At 44.7% G+C, this 20,704-nt stretch overlaps 1 protein-coding gene across 1 annotated transcript; it reads right to left on the bottom strand.

The window, feature by feature from the left end:
- Window positions 1–23: 23 nt before the first annotated feature.
- Window positions 24–19,340, bottom strand: LOC130122418 (F-box only protein 11). The gene is made up of 22 exons (XM_056291322.1): window positions 18,940–19,340; window positions 15,743–15,870; window positions 14,861–14,942; window positions 14,001–14,145; window positions 13,024–13,153; window positions 11,999–12,082; window positions 11,771–11,903; window positions 11,569–11,675; window positions 11,270–11,381; window positions 10,999–11,105; window positions 9,145–9,282; window positions 5,409–5,626; window positions 5,110–5,290; window positions 4,763–4,885; window positions 3,740–3,825; window positions 3,311–3,387; window positions 3,082–3,225; window positions 2,340–2,450; window positions 2,048–2,155; window positions 1,803–1,911; window positions 1,610–1,708; window positions 24–1,463 (listed from the first exon to the last, which is right to left on the bottom strand). Exons 1-22 carry the CDS (start codon window positions 19,025–19,027, stop codon window positions 1,334–1,336), a joined length of 2,640 nt encoding a protein of 879 aa, XP_056147297.1. The 5' UTR covers window positions 19,028–19,340; the 3' UTR covers window positions 24–1,333.
- Between the last annotated feature and the right edge of the window lie 1,364 nt (window positions 19,341–20,704).

Here is a 20,704-nt window from a genome sequence, read left to right as displayed (position 1 = left end):
GTGTGTAACTGCTTGGTTGGAACAAAGACCTGCACCCACACCGGACCCTTCTGGACCATGCTGCCCACCCCTGGTGGGCCAGGCCCAAACTGAACCACAGCCAGAATAGTTCGTCTCCATGGCGCCATTAAAAATGTCTAACATAAATGCTTTTGCATTGTACCTGTCCAAACAACAACTCAAGATTTTTCCTTCTTGTCAGTCTGGTTGTGTTGTGTCCTGACCACGTTTAAAAACCGCAGTAACACATTTTTTTTTTTTTTACATTATCCTCTGAATTCATCTTGGGGCCAGAACAGCTGACTGATCCAATAAGTGCCCCCAGGTTCCTCCTTAAGAGGACACTCCTGCAAACCGGGCCAATACAGTCAGAGAACGTAGACAGAAACACCAAACCTAAAAATATTCCGAGGGAAGTGTGCTTCAGCCGGAGGACTGGCGTGGCGCTTACCACAGACGGGGACGCAAGTGTTGCGTTTTTCTTTTCTGAACCTGCATCGGTACTCTAAACTGCGACTGGAAATAACTGTACATTGCTGGAGAAAATGTTTAGTGTTTCCTCTTTTCTCTTTCACAGAAAGAAGTTAGATACTGCGACATGAGTACATTTACAGCAAGTCTAGGTTGTGATAACCAAAAATATAATACACATTTAATAAAATAAAGACATTCAAGTACAGTAAGATTTTCGCATGAAAATACAAAACTACACAAAAAGCAAAATCAAAATCTCAAGTTGTCTTTTTAAAAAAAAAAAAAAAAAAAAAGAAGTGCTAGGGTATTTTTCCTGTACACAGATGCGAGCACAACCGTTGCCCAGTGATGGAAGCGTAGTTGTTTCGGGGCTTGTTCTTCCACGTGGAAGTCGCGCTTGCGTCCGACTGAGCGTTTGTCCGCAGCAGGTCTGTACATGGCTGCGCTGTCCCCTCTGCCCGCTTGTCAAAGGCAGACGAGCCCGGTGGCTCTCGTCCGTCTCTCCACAGCTTCACACGACCGCCCGAGCCAACATGCCCCCGAACCCTGAGTCAACTATTTTCTGCTCTGTCCCACTGAGGAGTCGTCATCTTTGTCAATCACTTGATCAGTTGCAGGAAAAGGATAACCGATGCAGCTGTAAATGATTTTTTAAATGTCTCCTTTCAGCATATTCACCTCCATCTCATTCACATATATATATATATATACATATATATATGAAAATGTGTGGTGTGCGTTTGTTTTTTTTCAGTCAAAGTGAATCCGGGATGTAAATTTTGAATTTCTTCATCCAATGCCAGACTTTTATTAAAACTGTCCACCCCCCGTGAAGCCCGAGGGACGCTGGGGCTCAGGTTCAGTTGTGTTGCAATGTGTTGGACTCTATAGGAGGAGCCGAGTCATACAATGTGTCCGTGTCGTGAGTCGGTTCTCCGGCTAATGTGCACGGGTTCGACAGCGTCCCAGCACCACAGTCACAGAAAAATCTGGAGAGGGGAGAAAAGAAAGACACGACTCGGCGTATGTAGAGGGTATGAGACCAATTATGACGCCCTTATTCTGAGTCAGCTGATTTCCACACTAGCTAGTTTTAAGGAAAATGTATTAGGCTATGTGAGTCGAAATGGCCAACCTATCGTGTCTGATGAACTCCACGTCGTGTCCTTGGTGGCACTTCTTGATGCAGTTCACGCAGATGGCGTTGCGGTCTGTTGTGTTGCAGGTGTGACACCTGTGGAAACCAAGCACATCAGTTGAAGTCAACTTTTAAAGGAGCTGAAGTTGAGCCAGCTTGACAATGAAGATAAGTGGGGTGATAAGATTACCTGTAAAAATCGTGCATTGGGTAGCTAGTGTAACTTGATATCTTGTACAGGCACTGGCCTCTACTCACAGCCTTTTCAATGGCATCTTGATTATTCATTATTTTGTTATCTGGGAGAGGAATTGTATGAATTACCGTGCTGCATTTAGATCTCAAATAATTCAGATTTCCAACAAGCAAAAAGTTTCAGCAAATATTGCGTCTCTAAGCAAAGAAACGGACACCCTTCAAGAAGACGGACAATACCTTTCATTGTAACATTGACACCTGATGCCAGAAACAGCCCCCCAAAGCGGTTGTTGAAAATCTGATTTCCCTCCAACGTCGCCGTGGCATGATTTGTAATCTCGATGCCTGCAGAGAAAAGCACGTCTCATTTAGTTCCCCATTTCCACTGGACAGATTTATCTCATCTGGCACAGTGGTTTCTTTATACAACGCTACTTAGTGACGATCACAAAGCCGTAGCAAATGAAAACTTCTCATTTAAATTAGAGGCATAACGATTAATTACGGCCTTCGTATTGGCACGACTAACCTGCAGCGAAGCCGTCAAATATTCTGTTTTTACGCAGTATGGGATGGCTGTTGGTACTAATGAGGACTCCTGCCTGGGCATTTCTGAAGATGTCATTTTCCTCTAGCAAGCCTGAGGAAAGAAAAACAGCGTTCACATTCTCATACAAACTCGTGGATTTAGCAAAAAAAAACTGACACCGTCCAAGAAACGTAAACCAACTTCTTTCATTTCAGAATGTAATGATATCTGTCCACACTCACTTTGACTGGAACAACCAAATTCACAAACTAACTCATGTCAAAGCTGAGGTAGACAGCCCCCCCCCCCTTTTTTTTCCTCCCCAATTGTACTTGGCCAATCGCCCCACTCTTCCAAGCCGTCCCGGTTGCTGCTCCAACCCCCTCTGTCGATCCGGGGAGGGCTGCAGACTACCACATGCCTCCTCCCATACATGTGGAGTCGCCAGCCGCTTCTTTTCACCTGACAGTGAGGAGTTTCACCAGGGGGACGTAGCACGTGGGAGGATCACACTATTCCCCCCAGTTCCCCCTCCCCTCTGAACAGGCGCCCCGACCGACCAGAGGAGGCGCTAGTGCAGTGACCAGGACACATACCCACATCCTACAGACACGGCCAATTGTGTCTGTAGGGATGCCTGACCAAGCCAGAGGTAACGCGTGGATTCAAATCGGCGATCCCCGTGTTGATAAACTTGCCTATTTGATCTGTATGAATGTTATTCCTATATATGAACAATTACCTCTCCCTCCATTGAATATACAGATGCCACCGTCTCTCCCATCATGTATTTTGTTCCTTCGCAGTGTGGGATTGCTGTCTGTTTTGATCCACACACCAGCCATGGCATTGTCAAAGATCTCATTGTCCTCAATGAAGCCCAAGCCTGGAATACAAAAATGTGTGTTTCAGCAGTGGGAGGATGAGAAGCCAAGTATCGCTCAGGAACAAAATGAAGAAGTGCTTCTCACCTGAGTTGTATACCAATATGCCGCCATTCTGACCTCCCCAGATCTTGTTACGTCTGATTTTGGGATTGCTGCCAGTTCTGTCAAGAGGGAAAAAAAACTTCATGCAGGCTATTCACGTTTGTGTTACCAAATGACAGCAGTTCTTTTTTTTAATGCTGTTTTGGTTGCAAATGCTTAATATCTTTAGTAAACGTGTTTTGCCATCTTTTACATCATAAGAACGTTGATGAAAATAAGCTTGTCAGTATAGTGCAAGCCTCGTTAATTATTAGCTTTCAAATACATCATCATAGAGGGTTGAATCAAAAACATATGTACAGTTAAACATTTACCAGAACACAAACACAAAACATTTAAATGATCATCACGACATGCTGCTGATATGCTGAAGTGTCATAAGTTTTGCATATTGCTATTTTTTCCACAAACCTAATCTGAACTCCAGAGTACATGTGATTGTAGATGTCATTGTCTTCCAGCACGCCGTGGCCGTTATCATAAAAGTAGACCCCGACCTGTTTCAACAAAAGAGTGTAAGGTTAAATTTACACCTGGTTATGACTTGCATACATATCAGATTATGTGCGGCTATGAATCAGAATTAATACACATGTTGGTTTGTGTGTGTAAATACAACCAAGATACACTGAAGCCCCCAAAGCACCTGAAATCATTAATTCAACACGCACTGCAGGCACACTAAAGCAAGGTGTAAATACAAATGTTGTTTTTTTTAATAAACACCTTTCAGCAGTGCTCCATCATCAGTTATGAAGTGTGATGCCCAGTTCTTGTGCTAAATTTCACACATTCCATCATTATGACCGGCGTGCAAAATCAGAAAATTGTTTTGATTTGACAGGAAAGCACATCTAACTATTTCTTCAACTCCAATTTGTTAATTTCAAGTGATAGACTCAAAGTTAACTGTAGTGCATTCAATTTTGCATACCACAAAATGACAAGCATACACCAGATACAAAGAGTCTCGTAACTGGGATGACACCGGTTCACAATCCCTTCAACGTTCAAAATGTCCACCAACAGCCACGTGTCTCAGTGTCCAACGAGACACTAAAGGCCCTGCTGCTCACTCACTGTGAACTGCTCTGGAAAAGAGCGTTTCATAAACACCTTTCTTGTAAGTGTAGCTGCCGACGGTTTTGAATAACACTGCTAATCCATAGACGGTTTCGTGCATTCGGCAGTGTTTCCAGATGTGTTTGTTTCTATCTGGCACAAAAAAGAGCCAGGAACGTGAGTTTGCTGTTGGCAGGAGTATAAGCAAGCTCACTTTTGTCTCAATACAGAGGTGCGTTTGTTTTACTTGGAGTAACTCTAAGCCCCTAAATCAAGTTTTAACTGGGGTCAGATTGGTTAGTTTGTCATTTTATATTAAGTTTCGCATCATTGAGACAATCTAGAAGTCTGTGCAGTCTGCCGTGCACATACCTGCTTTCCACTGTGTATCCTGTTCTTCCTCAATACTGGCGTGCTGCCCGTCGTCACCCACACTCCAGCCAGCGTGTTGCTGTACACCTCATTCTCCTCGATCACACCTTGTCCCTTTTCATGCTGCATTACACACAAGTGTCATATGTCACAACTATATTCCATATTATCCAGAGTGTATGTTGACAAAATGTACAGACATACATACTGCATAAATTCTGTACAGGAGAGATTAATGCAATAAATTACAGGACAAGGTATATCGGTGTTACTTCCAATGACAGTTGGCAGTTATATGTTCCATGTGTATGGTGTGCACATATAGCTTATCCTCAGTAAATATTTACCACATATATGCCACCGTGCTGGCCATCGTGGATCTTGTTGTGCCTGACTATGGGGCAGCTGTTTGTCCGGATCTGGATCCCTGCCAAAGCATTGCCGTAGATGTCATTCCCTTCGATGAGGCCTCGGCCATCCCCGAAAATGTAAACTCCACCTTGGTTACCATTAAAAATTGCGTTGCCCCTAGATTTGGATAAAACAGGGACAATTTCAACACCAGACGCACCCGTCTGCTGACCAGCTCTCAATCCAACACCATAATCTGGCAAAATTAACTGTAACCAACATGCCACACACTGACCTTATCGTGGGATCACTGTTAGAGGTGATCCACACCCCAGCAAAGTTGTTTGCATAGATCTTGTTTTCAATGAACTGGCCTCGGCCCTTTTCGTGCACATAGATGCCCCCCGTCTGGCCGTGGTGGATCTCACATCGAACTACTGTAGGGTTGGCATATGCCTTCACTTCAAAGCCAGCAATACGATTCCTATGGATGATGCAGCTTTCAAAGTAACCCTACAGGGGAGAGAGAGAGAGACAGAATAGGAAGTCACCTTCAGCCAAATGCTAACACACCTGTGAGCAGTGACACTGACTTGTATTGGGTGATATACAGCTGTCAAACTATTGTCATAAATGTATTGATTAGCTATCTTGTATTCCATCCATCCACCCATCCATTATCCAAACCACCTATCCTGCTCTCAGGGTCGCGGGATGCTGGAGCCTATCCCAGCAGTCACTGGGTGGCAGGCGGGGAGACACCCTGGACAGGCCGCCAGGCGATCACAGGGCGCGCGCGCACACACAAACACACGCACACACACATTCATACCTAGGGACAATTTAGTACGGCCGATTCACCTGACCTACATGTCTTTGGACTGAGAGGAAACCGGAGCACCCGGAAGAAACCCACGCAGACACGAGAACATGCCAACGCCACACAGATGATGACCGGGACGACCCCCAAGGTTGGACTATCCTGGGGCTCGAACCCACGACCTTCTTGCTGCGAGGCCACCGCGCCAACCACTGTGCCACCATGCCGCCACCATTCCATTGTACTAAAAACTAACTGTAACGAATACACCAGTAAACACACCAACTATTAAACAATACACCAGCAGAAATTCCAGTTTATACAAGTGTGAGAGGTATTCTAGCTCACAACTTGCCAACACCAACACTACTCGAGTAGGCACTGACAAACCCTGCTGTGTATGGGAATAAATGAAGCTTCAGTTTCTGTTTCGGTGTTGCCCATCAGATAACTTTATTGTGTATGCTTAAGAGTCAGTGTATTACAGACAGGGCACAATCCTATCAAAATGGGCTGAACTGAAGAATTAAGGAAAGACAAAGACCAATTTGGGTAAACAGCTGTATGAATAATTCAGGACACTTTGGTGTGGCAAAAGGACATTTAAATGGGTATTTAAGGGATAAGATGGGGGACAGGGAGATCACAAGATGCAATTAAACAGATCAGGGGCCTCATGTATCAATCATTACTATGGGCAAATTTGTTCGTACACACCAAGATTGTCTTGACAGTCAGTAGCAGAGCATGATGGGTAATTGTAATTCCTTCCTCCTAACATCTATTGTCTACCTCTTGCAACGGGCAATCTCCCAGGCCTGCAAAGACATCAGTGTTAGCCAAGCGGTGTCTAAATTCAGGGGTTACCCAGGTTCTACACTGGTCTCTTGAGACAATCTTCAGGGCTAAAACATCCCATGGGTGTGTACGAACAAACCTGCCCATAGTAACGACTGATACATGAAGCCCCTGGAGCGGACAGGATGAGGGGTCACGTAAGAACATGCGGCTCATTAACACAAGCACAAGAAAGCAAAAAAGCAATTCTTCCACAGGAGTGTCATGGAATTTAATGCAATAATCTCATGCCCATTCAAAACACTGTCTTACCAACCAAAGCCACTCACTTATCTCTCGTCTCTCATCACTACCTCCGAGAGAGAGTTCAAAACACTATTTTTAGCTCCATCACCAAAATTCCTACCATGTCTGAAATCGCTGTAATCGACTTATCTCTAAACTCTCGGCAACCTAACACCACTGGATAACCTCTTACCTTCCATCCACGTGATGCAACTATTGCCTCAAGACTACCTGCACATTTTCTATCCATGTGCCTTGTCATCATCCATCTTTTCCCTCCTGGCAAAGTGAACTTAAAAAACACACACACACACACACACACAGTACCCTGCATTGTTGTCCACAGCACCAGGTCTAGCCTTAGACTGGCATTGAACATTTCTAGTACCTCTTGCCGTATGCCCAAATGTACCACATTGTCCATCCTTGCCTCCCATTAGCCGTCCTTAATATGCCTTCCAAAAAATTCTTCACTCCTTAATCTAGTCTCCCTAAAAGAGAAAGCCAGTCCTATCAGCTAGTGAACTCATTTCCGACTGCTTACCCTCGATTGCTGCTACTAGACCCCTTAACATCTGTTGGTCTTGCCATGCGCATCTTCCTTGGGAAACACTCATTTTACAAAGCCGACAGAATGTCTGTTTATGTGCAGCTTTGACTGCACACAAGAGACATGCAGAGTCCTCATATACAACCTGTGCAAGGTTTATGGGGGATAGAAAACACAACAGGTGGCCCCTTCATTAGGTTTGCCTCAGCACCCCGTGACTCTCTTCACCCGCATTTTCTCCAGCCTCTGTCTACACATTCATCTCAAAGCCAAGTTCATTTAGTAGATGGTAAACACCCCATGAACCTGCCCCCCACCCCAACCTACTCTTACACTGGCATTTAATCTCTCGTGTGCTGCATTTGTGAAGATTCAAGGTGGGTGACGGTGGGATTGGTGGTGCTGTGACCCCTCCAAAAATGGCTATGAGTATCTAAAAATGCTGTTGTAAGACTATAAATATTAAGCGGTCTTTTTTTTTGTCTTTTAACATTACAATCCTCATTGGTCAGGAAATTGTTAAAATATATTTTTCTCTAACCTCACAACTATTTCTTTTCTTTTTATTTTACATTTTCTCCCCAATTGTATCCGGCCAATTACCCCACTCTTCCAAGCCGTCCCGGTCGCTGCTCCACCCCGTCTGCCGATCCGGGGAGGGCTGCAGGCTACCACATGCCTCCTCCCATACAGTGAGGAGTTTCACCAGGGGGACATAGCGCGTGGGAGGATCACGTTATTCCCCCGAACAGGCGCCCCGGCCGACCAGAGGGGGCGCTAGTGTCGCGACCAGGACACATAACCACATCTGGGTTCCCACCGGCAGACATGGCCTATTGTGTCTGTAGGGACGCCTGACCAAGGTAAGAGGGGATTCGAACCGGGAGATCCCCATGTTGCTAGGCAACCGAATAGACCGCTACGCTACCCGGATGCCCCCAACTATTCTTTCTTAAACTCTCCCTCCTATTCTGTACCTCGGAATTGCCCATGCATTTTCACTGCGGGTAGGTTTTCACAGAAACGCCATCGACAGAGATACAAGTAAGAGGTGCTCCATCACCTTGAACTCAAACAAATCAGTCTTCTGATGACTTCTGAAGCATTTCTGATGTGTCTTGCTTGCTTTCTGCCGGTAGTTTGTTAGCTAAAAATATATATAATATATATATAACCAGCTCTGTCCACCTTACAACGTCAATGTTACACATCCAGTCAGGATGTTGTGTAAATAATATGTAACATTACCTACTCAATTAAAAATATGCCATCAATACTATAGACCTACTTCCAATCTCAAACTTAAGATAATGATCTTATCTGCAAAGCCACACAACAGTTGTGCTTCCTTCACAACTCGTGTCACACACACCATGTGTCCTTGTTCTTTAACAGTTTTATTCCTCTGTAATGGTTGTACTGCACTCAGCCTTAAGGTAGCGCTCCCATTTTGCCCCCAAAACTACAATATCCCTTTGCCCAAGTGAGGACTCTGCCGATTTTACTCAACCTGATGCTCCGTTTCTCTCCCACTCATCTAAAACAAAGGGGACGCAACCTTTTTTTCCCCCCGCTTACCATGCCATGGTCAAATGTGAAAACCCCGACATCTCTGCCATGGTGGATGTGATTTCGTCTGATGATAGGGTTGCCATGATTTTTCACCCAGATCCCGGCCAGTGCATTGTTTGAGATCTCGTTGTCTTCGTATATTCCCTGAGAATGCACATAATATAAATCAGAGATGCAAAGTGAAAGAAATCTGGAGGGAGATCCTCTGCCAGTTTTGTACAATAAGGCAGACATATGGTGTGCCAATAAGGAAGTCCATTTTCAAACCCATACTTCTTGATAAATAAAAAATACAATGAGCATCACTGTCTATCGGCGTTGTTGTGCATAGTAGGCTGTATTTTGCTTGCATTTTCGTTAACATTTCCTGCGAAAACTTTTCATTCAGCTTCATTTTTCTCATGGCACTGCGGAACTGCCACCTTGGGGTATGCATCGCAAATAGGGGTCACTCGTTCATGGACGCATATCGTGGTCCCTCACTCAAGGATGACCTGAGAGGGACGCTTAGTAGTAGGATGTGCATCCTTTTAAACACAAATTGTGATCACTCACTCACAGATGCAAATTGTGGTCATTCACTCATGGATGACCTGAGAGGATGCTTAGGAGGCACTTGTTAGTGTTTGATATATTAACTATACACATTACTCAGAATAATAATAAACTAACTAAAATGGAAGGTGTCTGTCTGTCTGCCAGCCAGTCCTTCCATTTTCTCAGCAACCGTTCATCCCATCGACTTCACAACTGGCGGGTGCGCCATGGGTCTGGATGTTTTGTACTTGTTTTATCTGGTACTCTCAAGGTCTAATCTTTGTTTTGGCAAGTTTCTCTCATGTCTCCGGCATCAACTTGCTAACACAATGCAAGGTAGTTCTCATAAACTCAAACTTTTCAGAAGCAAATATAACACATGTGGCCTCATGAGCATAAAATGCAGGCTTCCATATAAACTTGCCTATTTATTCACTGTGTCCACACTGCCCGCATAGCTCACAAGTGCCGACTTGTTTGATCTGTGTTATTACTTCACAACCGCTGCAATGATCACTGGCTGCTCTTCCAGTATTTGACAGAAATACATCTTTCATTTTTTTGACCTCTCATCAACCAGAAACCCAGGTTTGAGTGCCAGCTTAGTGCACAACAGCTCCAAAAATATAAAACGGCATTGGTCGCAATCGATGTGCCACCCCAGTATAATCAACTAAACTATATTAGTATGTGAGAATCATTGTCATAACAGGGTTGAAAGATTTTTATTCATCACAGCAGCAAGGATGCCATCCACTCAACATTGCCGCATTCCACTGCTCCAAAGGACAGTTAGAAACTTCACAGATTTCTAAATCTGTTTCGCCACAACCTCCTGAAAAGCTGTTTTCGTATTGGCTTGTTAGACATGCAAGCAGATTTTGATTTTCCTGAAGGAGGTCCCATGACTTCCCCAGTGTTAAATCAAAGCAGAATTAGAACATGAATCTTTGGTTACGATTTCATGTAGCCATGGGACCTAAGAACAGTTTGTAATTTCAATTTGTAATTTCTCACATAACCAGGCTTAAAGTTATATCAGTGATTGAAAAACTAGACATGGCAGAAGGGTGCGCTCATGCCGAGTGTACACAGGCTTACACGGAGACATATTCGCTTGAGAGATGTGTAAGATTGTATGAGGTAAGCTCAAAACTTGTTTGATTGCAAAACACAATATCTAATTTTGCTATCTCACCCCATTTCAATGAACTATGATGGTAACAGTTTCAGAGGAATACAAAATAAGTGATATGTTTTGGATGACAATGCAACACAGCTGAACACCCTGACAATCTAGGAAGAAGGTCCACGTTAAATTACCTGTGCGTGGTCTGTGATGTAAAGGCCCACATTTTCGCAGTCACTGATGTTGCAATGCTTGATTGTGGGACAAGCACCCTGGCCACTCACACAGACAGCTGACCCGACTGGAGACATAAGAAAGATCATAGTATTTTGCATTACGCCAAGATCCTTGTCGAAATACACAAAATTCTTCATTGTAATACAATGATCTCAATTCACTACAACACATTCAGTTTACGTAACATGGATTTTCTTTCCAAAGTTGGAAAAAGGAGGACTGTTCTACCTGTGCAAGTGCTGCGTATGATGCAATGGTCAATGACGGGGCTGCAGTTGACTGTAATTTCCAAGCAGTGATGTGCATTGTGATGCTGGGCAGATTTGTCATCAGGGTTGAACTACAACAGATTAAAAAAAATAAAAAAAATAAAAAACCACCAGTCAATGTTTGTGGCAGCAATAGCTACAGTTACAACCAAGAACAGTCTTTACCCAGACGAGAATGTTGCACAGGTAAACAACAAATAGTGATTCAAAAACAATAATAAATGCATGACACCTACAAAGGCCAAGTGGTCATCTCACCCTTATGGTCATGTATCCAACGTAAGCGTCCTCCGAGCCCTCCATAAATACAAATGTGGAATCTCGGGTATTTTCAATGACCACTTTGTCAGCCACTTTTCCAGGAGCTGTGAAATGAATGAGCGGTTCCAGACTTAATCAAATGGAAACTCAAACAGTCATTTGCACAGGGAAGCTGGACAATAGCTTCAAACACACTCACCAGCTCCAATCATTGTAATAGGTGACTCGATATAGATCCACTCATCGGTGTAAATGCCGGAGTGGACGAATATCAGGCCATCAAAGTGGGCCTCCTGAACTCCTCCAAGGGCATCCTCAATAGTGTCATAGTACTAAAAAAAAAAAAAAAATTGAAGCACATTTAGAAAAGGAGCTTTGGCACGAGAAATCAGGTGAATAACTTGGGAGCATTAAAATGGAAACTTACAAACATGTTTTCCCTTCCCTTGTATCTGGCAGGATTACTGTAGAAGTGTTCAGCAAACCCAGGCTTCACATGTGCCCCTTTATACTGCAGAGACAAACACTTATCATGAAGACGAATTGTGCATTAAGCACGGCACAGTAAAACACTAGGAGCACCTAGACCGATTTCAGGTGACCACAGCGACAAATGTCAGTGGGTCACAGGGGACTACAGTTGTTCTACAAACACAGAGGCCAACTTAAAAAAAGAACATCTAAGGCTTTATAAAATCATCTTCTACATGGCGAAGGCTGGTCTCAAACAACTATGATCACATGGACTTGATGGACTTTAAGTGGATTAATCGACAGGTTTCACAACATTTTAAGAAAGTGACTACAAAAAGGTTGATCATACTTGTAGTCACTTCAAAAAAGGAAGGGAAAAAAAACAGAAAAAAGTAGCAATTTATAAAATGGTGTATTTCCTGGTATTCTATTCAATCCTTCCTGGTATTCTAACAATTTATGTGGCAGCATATTGATCAAAATATCAGATACTTCACAGGAAAGCAGCTAGAACCAAGGACAGCATCTGAATGAATGGGGGTGTAGTTTAATCAATACCTTCTTGGCACAGCTCTTTAATTCAGGGGGAAGCTTTGGAAAGCCTCATTTGCCATCTCTAGTGTAAAGTAAAAGATATTACATTGCAGCCATAAAGCGATGGTAACTATCACGTGCTGCTAAACGTTCCATTTGCTGTGCGCCTTTTGTCTTACATTTGTTTCACTCTCAAACGTCCCAAATTCAAGCTCAAAAGGTTTACTTTTCTGGTTGAGAATGAAATGAGAGATTGAATGGCGACGCATGAATGACAGTCGATGAACTCACAAAAATAGATGCCGGCTCTTTAGTTTGTGACTCCACTGAGGTCATTGACGGAAACATCCCATTGAACGAGAGAAGCAGTGCATCAGTAGTCTCTCACACACACACACACACACACACACACACACACACACACACACACACACGGTTTCATACCAGTTGCTGAAAGCTTTCCTTCCACGGGTTTGGCTGTTCGTACTCCTCTGGGTTGATCTGGTAGAACTTCCCTGCCTCAGGGTGCATCATGGGTCGGGTATACTCAAAAACCTCCATGTATAACCTCTTCCTGCAACGTAAAACAAATTGAACTGAGACTATCCACATTTCACCAACAGTAGAATTTTCTGTGTGCGTCTATGATAGAGGAGCGTTCGGTCAGATAGCAAACAGAAATTTCTCGGGTGTTGTTTGGGCCATGCTCGGTACAAATACCATGAATGAACGATGGACAACAGTGAGATTACAGAACATGATCTTTAATCACAACACATAGTGGCACTTTAAGAAAGGTTCGCCATTAAGAAAGCGACACCACTCCTCACACCATTCCAATCACATCTCCATATCTGCAGCAGAAATACCCTCGTAATCCATCACAAATTCAGCAAGTAAAGAAACAGGGGGGGGGGGGATCAGCTGAACCCAAACAAATCTTGAAAGAAACTTGGCTCTAAATTAATTTGATCTTCTGAGGTTATCTATTGGCAGAGAGGATATTACAATTATGTAGGTAAAGCATAACTGTTAGTCCTTGAATATATTTCTAGAACCCGAGAACTTATCCATGGTATTAACAGCCTGTTTATGTGCAGAATGGCATAATTCAAAGATAGCCTGCATAGGCTTTACTAGTATTTTGCAATTAATGCCTTGATTGTCTTATTTGATACTATACCATATAATTATAATCAAGTTTCACTTTAATACAGAAAACAGATGGAACTCGTGAAATGCAAAGTGGTAATATTATTCAACTTCATTTTTGATGCTTCTATAAATCTGTATTTTGAAAAGACCTTAACCACTACTGAGAATACTCAATCTGGTTTTAAGTTATTGCAACAATCACAACAAACTCTAAATACTGCGCCTTGGTCCATACAGGCCCCCTAGCCCAGACCCACAAGTCTCACCAGAGGATGGGGTCATTTGCCAGTTCACTGAAGCGCTTGCACACGCATGCTGCACGGCACAGGTCCTGCTCCAACAGGTAAGAGAAGATCTTCAGCACCACCTCATCCGGAAGCTTCTCCTGGAGATACTGCTCTAACGGAGCAGCTAAGAAAACAAGAGGTGCAATTAGAAATACCGAAAATGACACATCTGAGGGTTTCCGCTTGTCTTTTGGTTGTTACCTGTGTTTACTTTTGTGAGTGATACTGAAATATGAAATAAGTTACAGGTGAGAGAATATTGCTAAAATTTAGAGATAAAAAGTGAGACAGAAATAAAAAGTGACACTGCACTTATCAAAGCATCTATCTCACTTCATAAAGGCACGTACACCCAGATGACACAAGTGTAGAAATTCTGCATTTCAGCTTTTAAACGTTATCCAATTGTACAAAAAGTGTGGGGTTTTTTTTGTAAACATTCATTACTGCCCCCTATGGCCAGAGACGAAAGAAGAGTTTATCCCACCCTTTAATCTGCGATTAAAACAAACACACAGTGCCAAAGATAGAACAGGAAAAAATAACATGGCTGACATAATTTGGCGAGAATACCGGCCGTGCATACCCTGCATTGAAACAGGTAGCACTGGCATTGTTTGGTCTTTTTAAAAAAGGTTATACATCAAGTCTCTCTTTCTGAAACATGTGAAGCTTCAGCTCATTAGTGTCCCGAGTCACCTACAGCTCAATAACTGTCTGCATGTTACACAATGCACACGAGACTTTTCACTCTAGAGTTCTTAGTTGGGGAAGAGAGACCAATTAAATCACATTTCAAGCTGATGGACTGTGGAAGAAGTAATGTGTGCCCTGATTACCTGGCAAATCTTGACACTTTCCTGAAACTCTTGGACGTTTAGCCCGATGCCCAAAGTTGTCTGTGGCTGAAGTGGACGCACCCTGCAGATAAAGCGTTAGGTTTCAAAAACAGTGGAATCATCTTGACGATAATTTGGAGCTTAAAGGTAGAATGAGTAGGATTTGTTGGTTTTGGTTTGTAAACACAACATTCAAAGTTGACCCTTCCTCCCTGGCTCAATGACACCAGAAGCTCACGCCCCCCAACAGTAGTTGCCAGAACACATCCCGGTGTTCTGGCAACTATTCGCTCAACTTCGCTATTCATTCCCATCCACGCCTTCAGTGCTCACCCTTGGTGAAAGCCAACCGCAGATTCACTCTCGTTTTGGAACGAGCTTTGTCCGCTTGGCGTTTCACCGTGCTATATTTGCGTCTTTTCGGCACGGTGTCCACCATTGTCGTAGCTTCCTCTTGGATACATGCTTACGATCTCGGTTTGGCACCTGGTCGCTACGTTTTTATAGAGTCCCACTGCCCACAGGTTAACGCCCAAAAACATCCCGTACACAGCAGAATAAGAAAATACAGGCAGAGGACAGGGTCTCTGCACATACAGACACCAAAACACATGTCTAGTGGGTCATAAGCTATGATTGAGAGGGATTTGTATGAGTCTATATGTTGATTTTTAGGAATATCCTACTCATTCTACATTCAAAGAAGGATTTTAAAGTGTTTCCAATCTTGTGGCTATAGTTACATCTAACACATGAGCAGCTTCTTTTTTTTTTTACTGTCACTAAATTCAAGTTTTCTTTTTGCTAAGCATACCATCTTTAAAAAAAAATCTGGTAGAAATTTAAATCAGGTAATTTGCATGTAGACTTTGTCAAACTTACCTCCATGTTTGCTTTTGTGGGACACACTGTTCTCTTGGGTAATAGAGACTTTTTTCTAAGTTGGTATGGACTATTCTGAGCTCCTGGACCGGATTCTTCTGCGACCATATCTGCGGGAACGTCCTCATCTACAAACAGGGGAAGAGAAAACATTAACAACGTTAAATGCCCCTCACAAACACGTGTCAAAACCTGAGAAACAGAACATGCATGTTAAATGTCCTCCCAACAATTTACATTAAGAGGGAACGACCATTCCTGAACTGTGTGTGTGTGTGGGGGGGGGGGGGGGCTAAGAGTACATCTGTCGCCATCTTACAATGCTGTGATTGCAAACATTCCCAAATCCTCTGTGAATAGTACGCACAGCCTTTGAAGCTCTAGTTAATGGTCACATCCATATTTGCACATGAAACTGGTCATTGGTTTCAGTCATTATACGTCTGTCGCTACCTTAAAATGCTGTGATTGCAACATTCCCTAGTCGGTGTATAGTACACATGGCCTTTGAAGCTCTAATTAATGGTCACACCCATATCTGCACATGAAACTAATTGTTGGTTTCAGTCGTTACGCAGCTGTACTGTATTGTTTGTAAGGGTGGGGGATACCTGCAGTCAGTTTAGACTGAAGATGTCACATAGATGAGTGATGAAACGTATCTGTCAATAAAACGTTGTGTTCACATGAACTGATTCAACCTTCTTTGAGTTTCTTGCCTGGATCATTGAGCATGCATCAAGACACAACAGTTTGTTCAAAACAATGTGCTCCCTTCTGAAGATCCATGATGTAGCCTTGTGTTTGAGGTCCACTTTTGGAAGAGCCCGCATTTAGTGACCCTTGAGTTATCACCCGAGAAAGGGTTTGCCTACTACTTGTACTGAATATAATTATCTGCTGTGAAGCCCTATGGAAGCCATAACTACCTAATACACACACACACACACACACACACACACACTACACATACAGGACATTTGTCAGATTTATCACTCATTACATTTTCCCAGCAAAATAAGAAAAATACAGTTTAAGCTACCACACTGCACTAAATCGCTACACAACACTGGAAGCAGCAACACAGCATAATAGTCAGGGTTTTTCAACAAGCTTCTTCATAAAGTTAAAACCTGTGTCTAGCTCACTGGCACAACACTACAAAAGCCAATGACAAGCAAGGCGACTGTTGAGCTAAGAAACTAAACTCAAACATGACTGGATGGACTTTACAACTATGGATGGCGATGTTAAACAAGTTTTAGATCTTTTGTTTTTAGAAGCAACGGACACCACCAAATTTAACAAGGTTCAAATGTGAAAACCAACAATCACCTTGCAACATTTAATACCAAGTGCCTGCTCTGCAGTTCACCAGCTGTGCACAAAAGGATCGAGAAAATCCAAACACAGAATCAGTCAACAGAAAAGCATAGGTCCACTTCTGAGGCTGTTCTCGGTATGGTAAGTCAGTAGCTACCCCAGATGGGAAATTGTTGCTCTGGTTGCAAGGACGTCTTTCTCCCAGGCTACTGGACCAGTAACTACTACAAACATTACACCCAGCTTAAGTACCCCACTCTAACCTAACCATAGAAATAGAAATGCTGACATCCTTCCACCCTTGGTCCAAGAAACACACAGCCGAAATGCTTAACATAACTGGAGCGATACACCATAAGACATCAGATGGGGCCAACCGGCCCACGAGTTCATTAGCTGGGCAAGAGGCGTGAGAAGGGGAGCCTAGTGAGGGGAAAGGCTGCATCAGTAGCACACAGGAAACCCATGCAAGTCAGAGTTGAGGTACCCTTACATAGTTGGAGCACCACATTAACCCAGTTAGAGTAAGTAGGGTAGTATGGCAGATAATCATGAACCGAGATGGGGGAGCAACTGATGTCAAATCCAGTCATCGGACTTGCAGTCTAACCTAACGGGCTACCATGTTGGACAGCTTTCACGTTTGAAAACAACAACGAAGCGCCGTCTCCCTGCAGACCGCCACCCTGAATCTAGCAACCGCTCGTCTTACCAGCGACGGGACGCTTTGAAAGCAGCTTGAGCTGTCATGGTCGATCACTGCCCCCCCCCCCCCCCCCATTAACCGGAGCATGTCGATAGACATTTCACCGAGGCTTGTCCCCCCCCCCCCTCGTCGTGCAGCCGATGCTCCGAACCGACGGTTTCAAACAAAAACAGCGAAGCTGGAGCAGCAACGTTCACCGGCTAAGCCGGAGTCGCAAGCAGTCGGTGCCACCGTTTCCTTCCCTTTCGGCAGGAAGAGAAAACCCCCCCGCCCCCAAAATAAACCAAGTAGATCAACCTACGGATACCGAACAACTGTTTACGTCGTAGTTTGGGTGTCCGGCGAGCCTGCGCGTCCTCCGCCGGCAGGACTCGCAGCCTTCCTCCTAGCCGGGCATGCTAGCAGCTAGCAAAACACGCTGACGTTATTAATGACAGTGCGCTAGCCAGACATGCTAGCAGCTAGCAAAACAGGCTGACGTTATTAATGAAGTGCGCTAGCTAGCCAGACATGCTAGCAGCTAGCAAAACACGCCGACGTTATTAATGACGGTGCTAGCTAGCTAGTTAGCCAGACATGCTAGCAGCTAGCAAAACACGCTGACGTTATTAATGACGGTGCTAGCTAGCTAGCCAGCCAGCGAGGCTAATTCCAGTTAGCGCGCTACGACAGCCGAACAGCCGTTCGCGTCCGGCTTTGTCGTGAGCGCGGCGCGACGCCTCGGCGGGTCCCCCCCCCCCCCTCTCTCTCTCTCTTCTATACAGGCGACGTTACGTCGCGGGCCAACCTGACACCGAACAGCGGCGGCGTGAGCTAAAACGAGACGGCGGCGAGAACCGAGTCGGGGGCCGACAAACGAGCCTTTAACAAAGCGCGGCCTCGGGGCTAGGCATACACCGAAAGCCTCGGTGTTTCCTGGGCGTCAAGCCGGCTGAGCGCGAGGCCAGGTGTTAACCACGACCCGCCGACCCCTCGTTAATCGAGTACCGGCGCGCCGGGGTCACACTTGCGGGACACACGTATCGACCCGAATACCAGCAGCCCGCAACCCCCCCCCCCCCCGCCGGACCAGCCAGCAAGCGGGCCCGTGTTGACGCTAGCTAGCTGGCTAGGCGTCTCGTCGCCTGGCTAGCCAGCTAGCTAGCTTAGCGCCGAGGCGTCAGTTTACCTCTTTCCTGGTTGTTCCTCTCCGGCTGTACCGGGCGCGGCCTCGACACTCGCCTGGGTCTCCTGCTGCTCGCCCTGACGGAGTTCATTTGGGGGGTTTGTTAATCGAGCACAAACTCTCAACTCTTCGCGGCGGCAGAAGGCGACGCTGGGCGCATTATTTATCTAGTCGGCGTTCGTCCTCCTCGGCATGTCGCAGTCCGCCCCGCCGTTGCCCCGCGGACTGGAGAGAAGACGACGGCTTTGCCTGTGGTCGTGCCCTGCGCCTCGCTCACGTTCCGCTGGTAAAGGAGGAGCCATAACAGACGAGCTCGCTCGGCCGGGGCCGCACGCCGCATCACATGCCATGGGGAGGACCTTCGCCTGTCAACTCGCCTTTCTCCGTCAGTGATGCGTGTTCCAGGTTGGAGATAAGGGGGCCGTGCGTCACCGCCGACCGACCCCCCCCCCCCCACCTCCTCGGACGTGTGAGTATGAAAGGTAAAAGTGTCTTCAGCTCCTGCCCTGATGCCATTAGGGGGGGGATGCGGGCCAAACGAGCAACCAGGCTCCTCGTCGTTTAAACAACGGTTATTCTAATGGAGGGCGATAATTGCCTCGTTAGTCAATTAAGCAACTTTTTCCCCCCATTATTGAAAGACCCAAGGGCCACGTGGAAAGAATGAGCGCCCGGGAAAGGCTGTCAGTGGCGGCTGGCCAGTACAGTACAGGGCGCTGGGGCTTCAAACGCCAAGAGATGAAAATCTCCTTAAACGTGTTAAATATGGTTTAGTAATATGATGCAAGTAATTAGGAAATAAAAGTGTTTTTCAGTCTGCGAGAGAGAGCCTGTCAGCAGCGTTACATATGGTGTTTGGGTGATTTCTGACTGGATACATATTGTAGCGAATTCGGGGGACGACGCAGCCACGGGAACTGCCGCGGCCGGGACGCGAACCCGTGTCGCCCGCACCGCAGGAGGCACCGTTAACCAGTCGACTAAAGCAGTGTTTCTCAACCGGGGGTCCGCGGACCCCTATTGGTCCGTGGTGTAATTGCAAGGGGTCCGTGAAAATAAAATATCTTTAAAAAAATGATCCTATGACATTTATAGAAATAGGATTATTTTACTCAAATGTGACTGAGACCTTTATCTACCTAAACTATAAAGGGTAACAGGAATTTTTTTCTCTAATTACATCTGTTTCACAAGTGTAATTTATTGTATTTTAATAAGAGATTCGCTCCCGTTTGCATTGTTAAAAGTCACTGCATAAAAAGTCTGTTGTTACATATATCTGAAAGTTACTGAATACATATTCTGTTTTGTTACATATATCTGAAAGTTACTGAATACATATTCTGTTTTGTTACATATATCTGAAAGTTACTGCATAAGAATTCTGTTTTGTTAACTATATCTAAGTTACAACTGAAAGCTCTTATTTTTGCCCCAAAGAGTGAATAAATGCTATAATGCAATTTAAAATGCAGTTTCTACTGTTTCTATCAAATTGCAACCCCCTCCCCCAAGATCAGGTGGAGGGGTCCTCAGGGTAGATCAAAAATACGCAGGAGGTCCAGGACCCCATAAAGGTTGAGAACCACTGGACTAAAGGGTCCGACCCGCTAGCCAGCGGCCAGCGTGTCTTCTTATCCACGCACGTGACAGTATACTTCCTGGGTGAGGGGCGCCGGCCAAACCATATCAAATCAAATCAAATCAATTTTATTTGTATAGCCCAATATCACAAATTACAAATTTGCCTCAGTGGGCTTAACAGCAA

The sequence above is a fragment of the Lampris incognitus genome, chromosome 13, assembly GCF_029633865.1.
Source record: "Lampris incognitus isolate fLamInc1 chromosome 13, fLamInc1.hap2, whole genome shotgun sequence".
Classification (NCBI taxonomy): domain Eukaryota; kingdom Metazoa; phylum Chordata; class Actinopteri; order Lampriformes; family Lampridae; genus Lampris; species Lampris incognitus.
The sequence above is the reverse complement of the archived record's forward strand: the minus strand, read 5'-3'. Positions and strand labels throughout refer to the sequence as shown.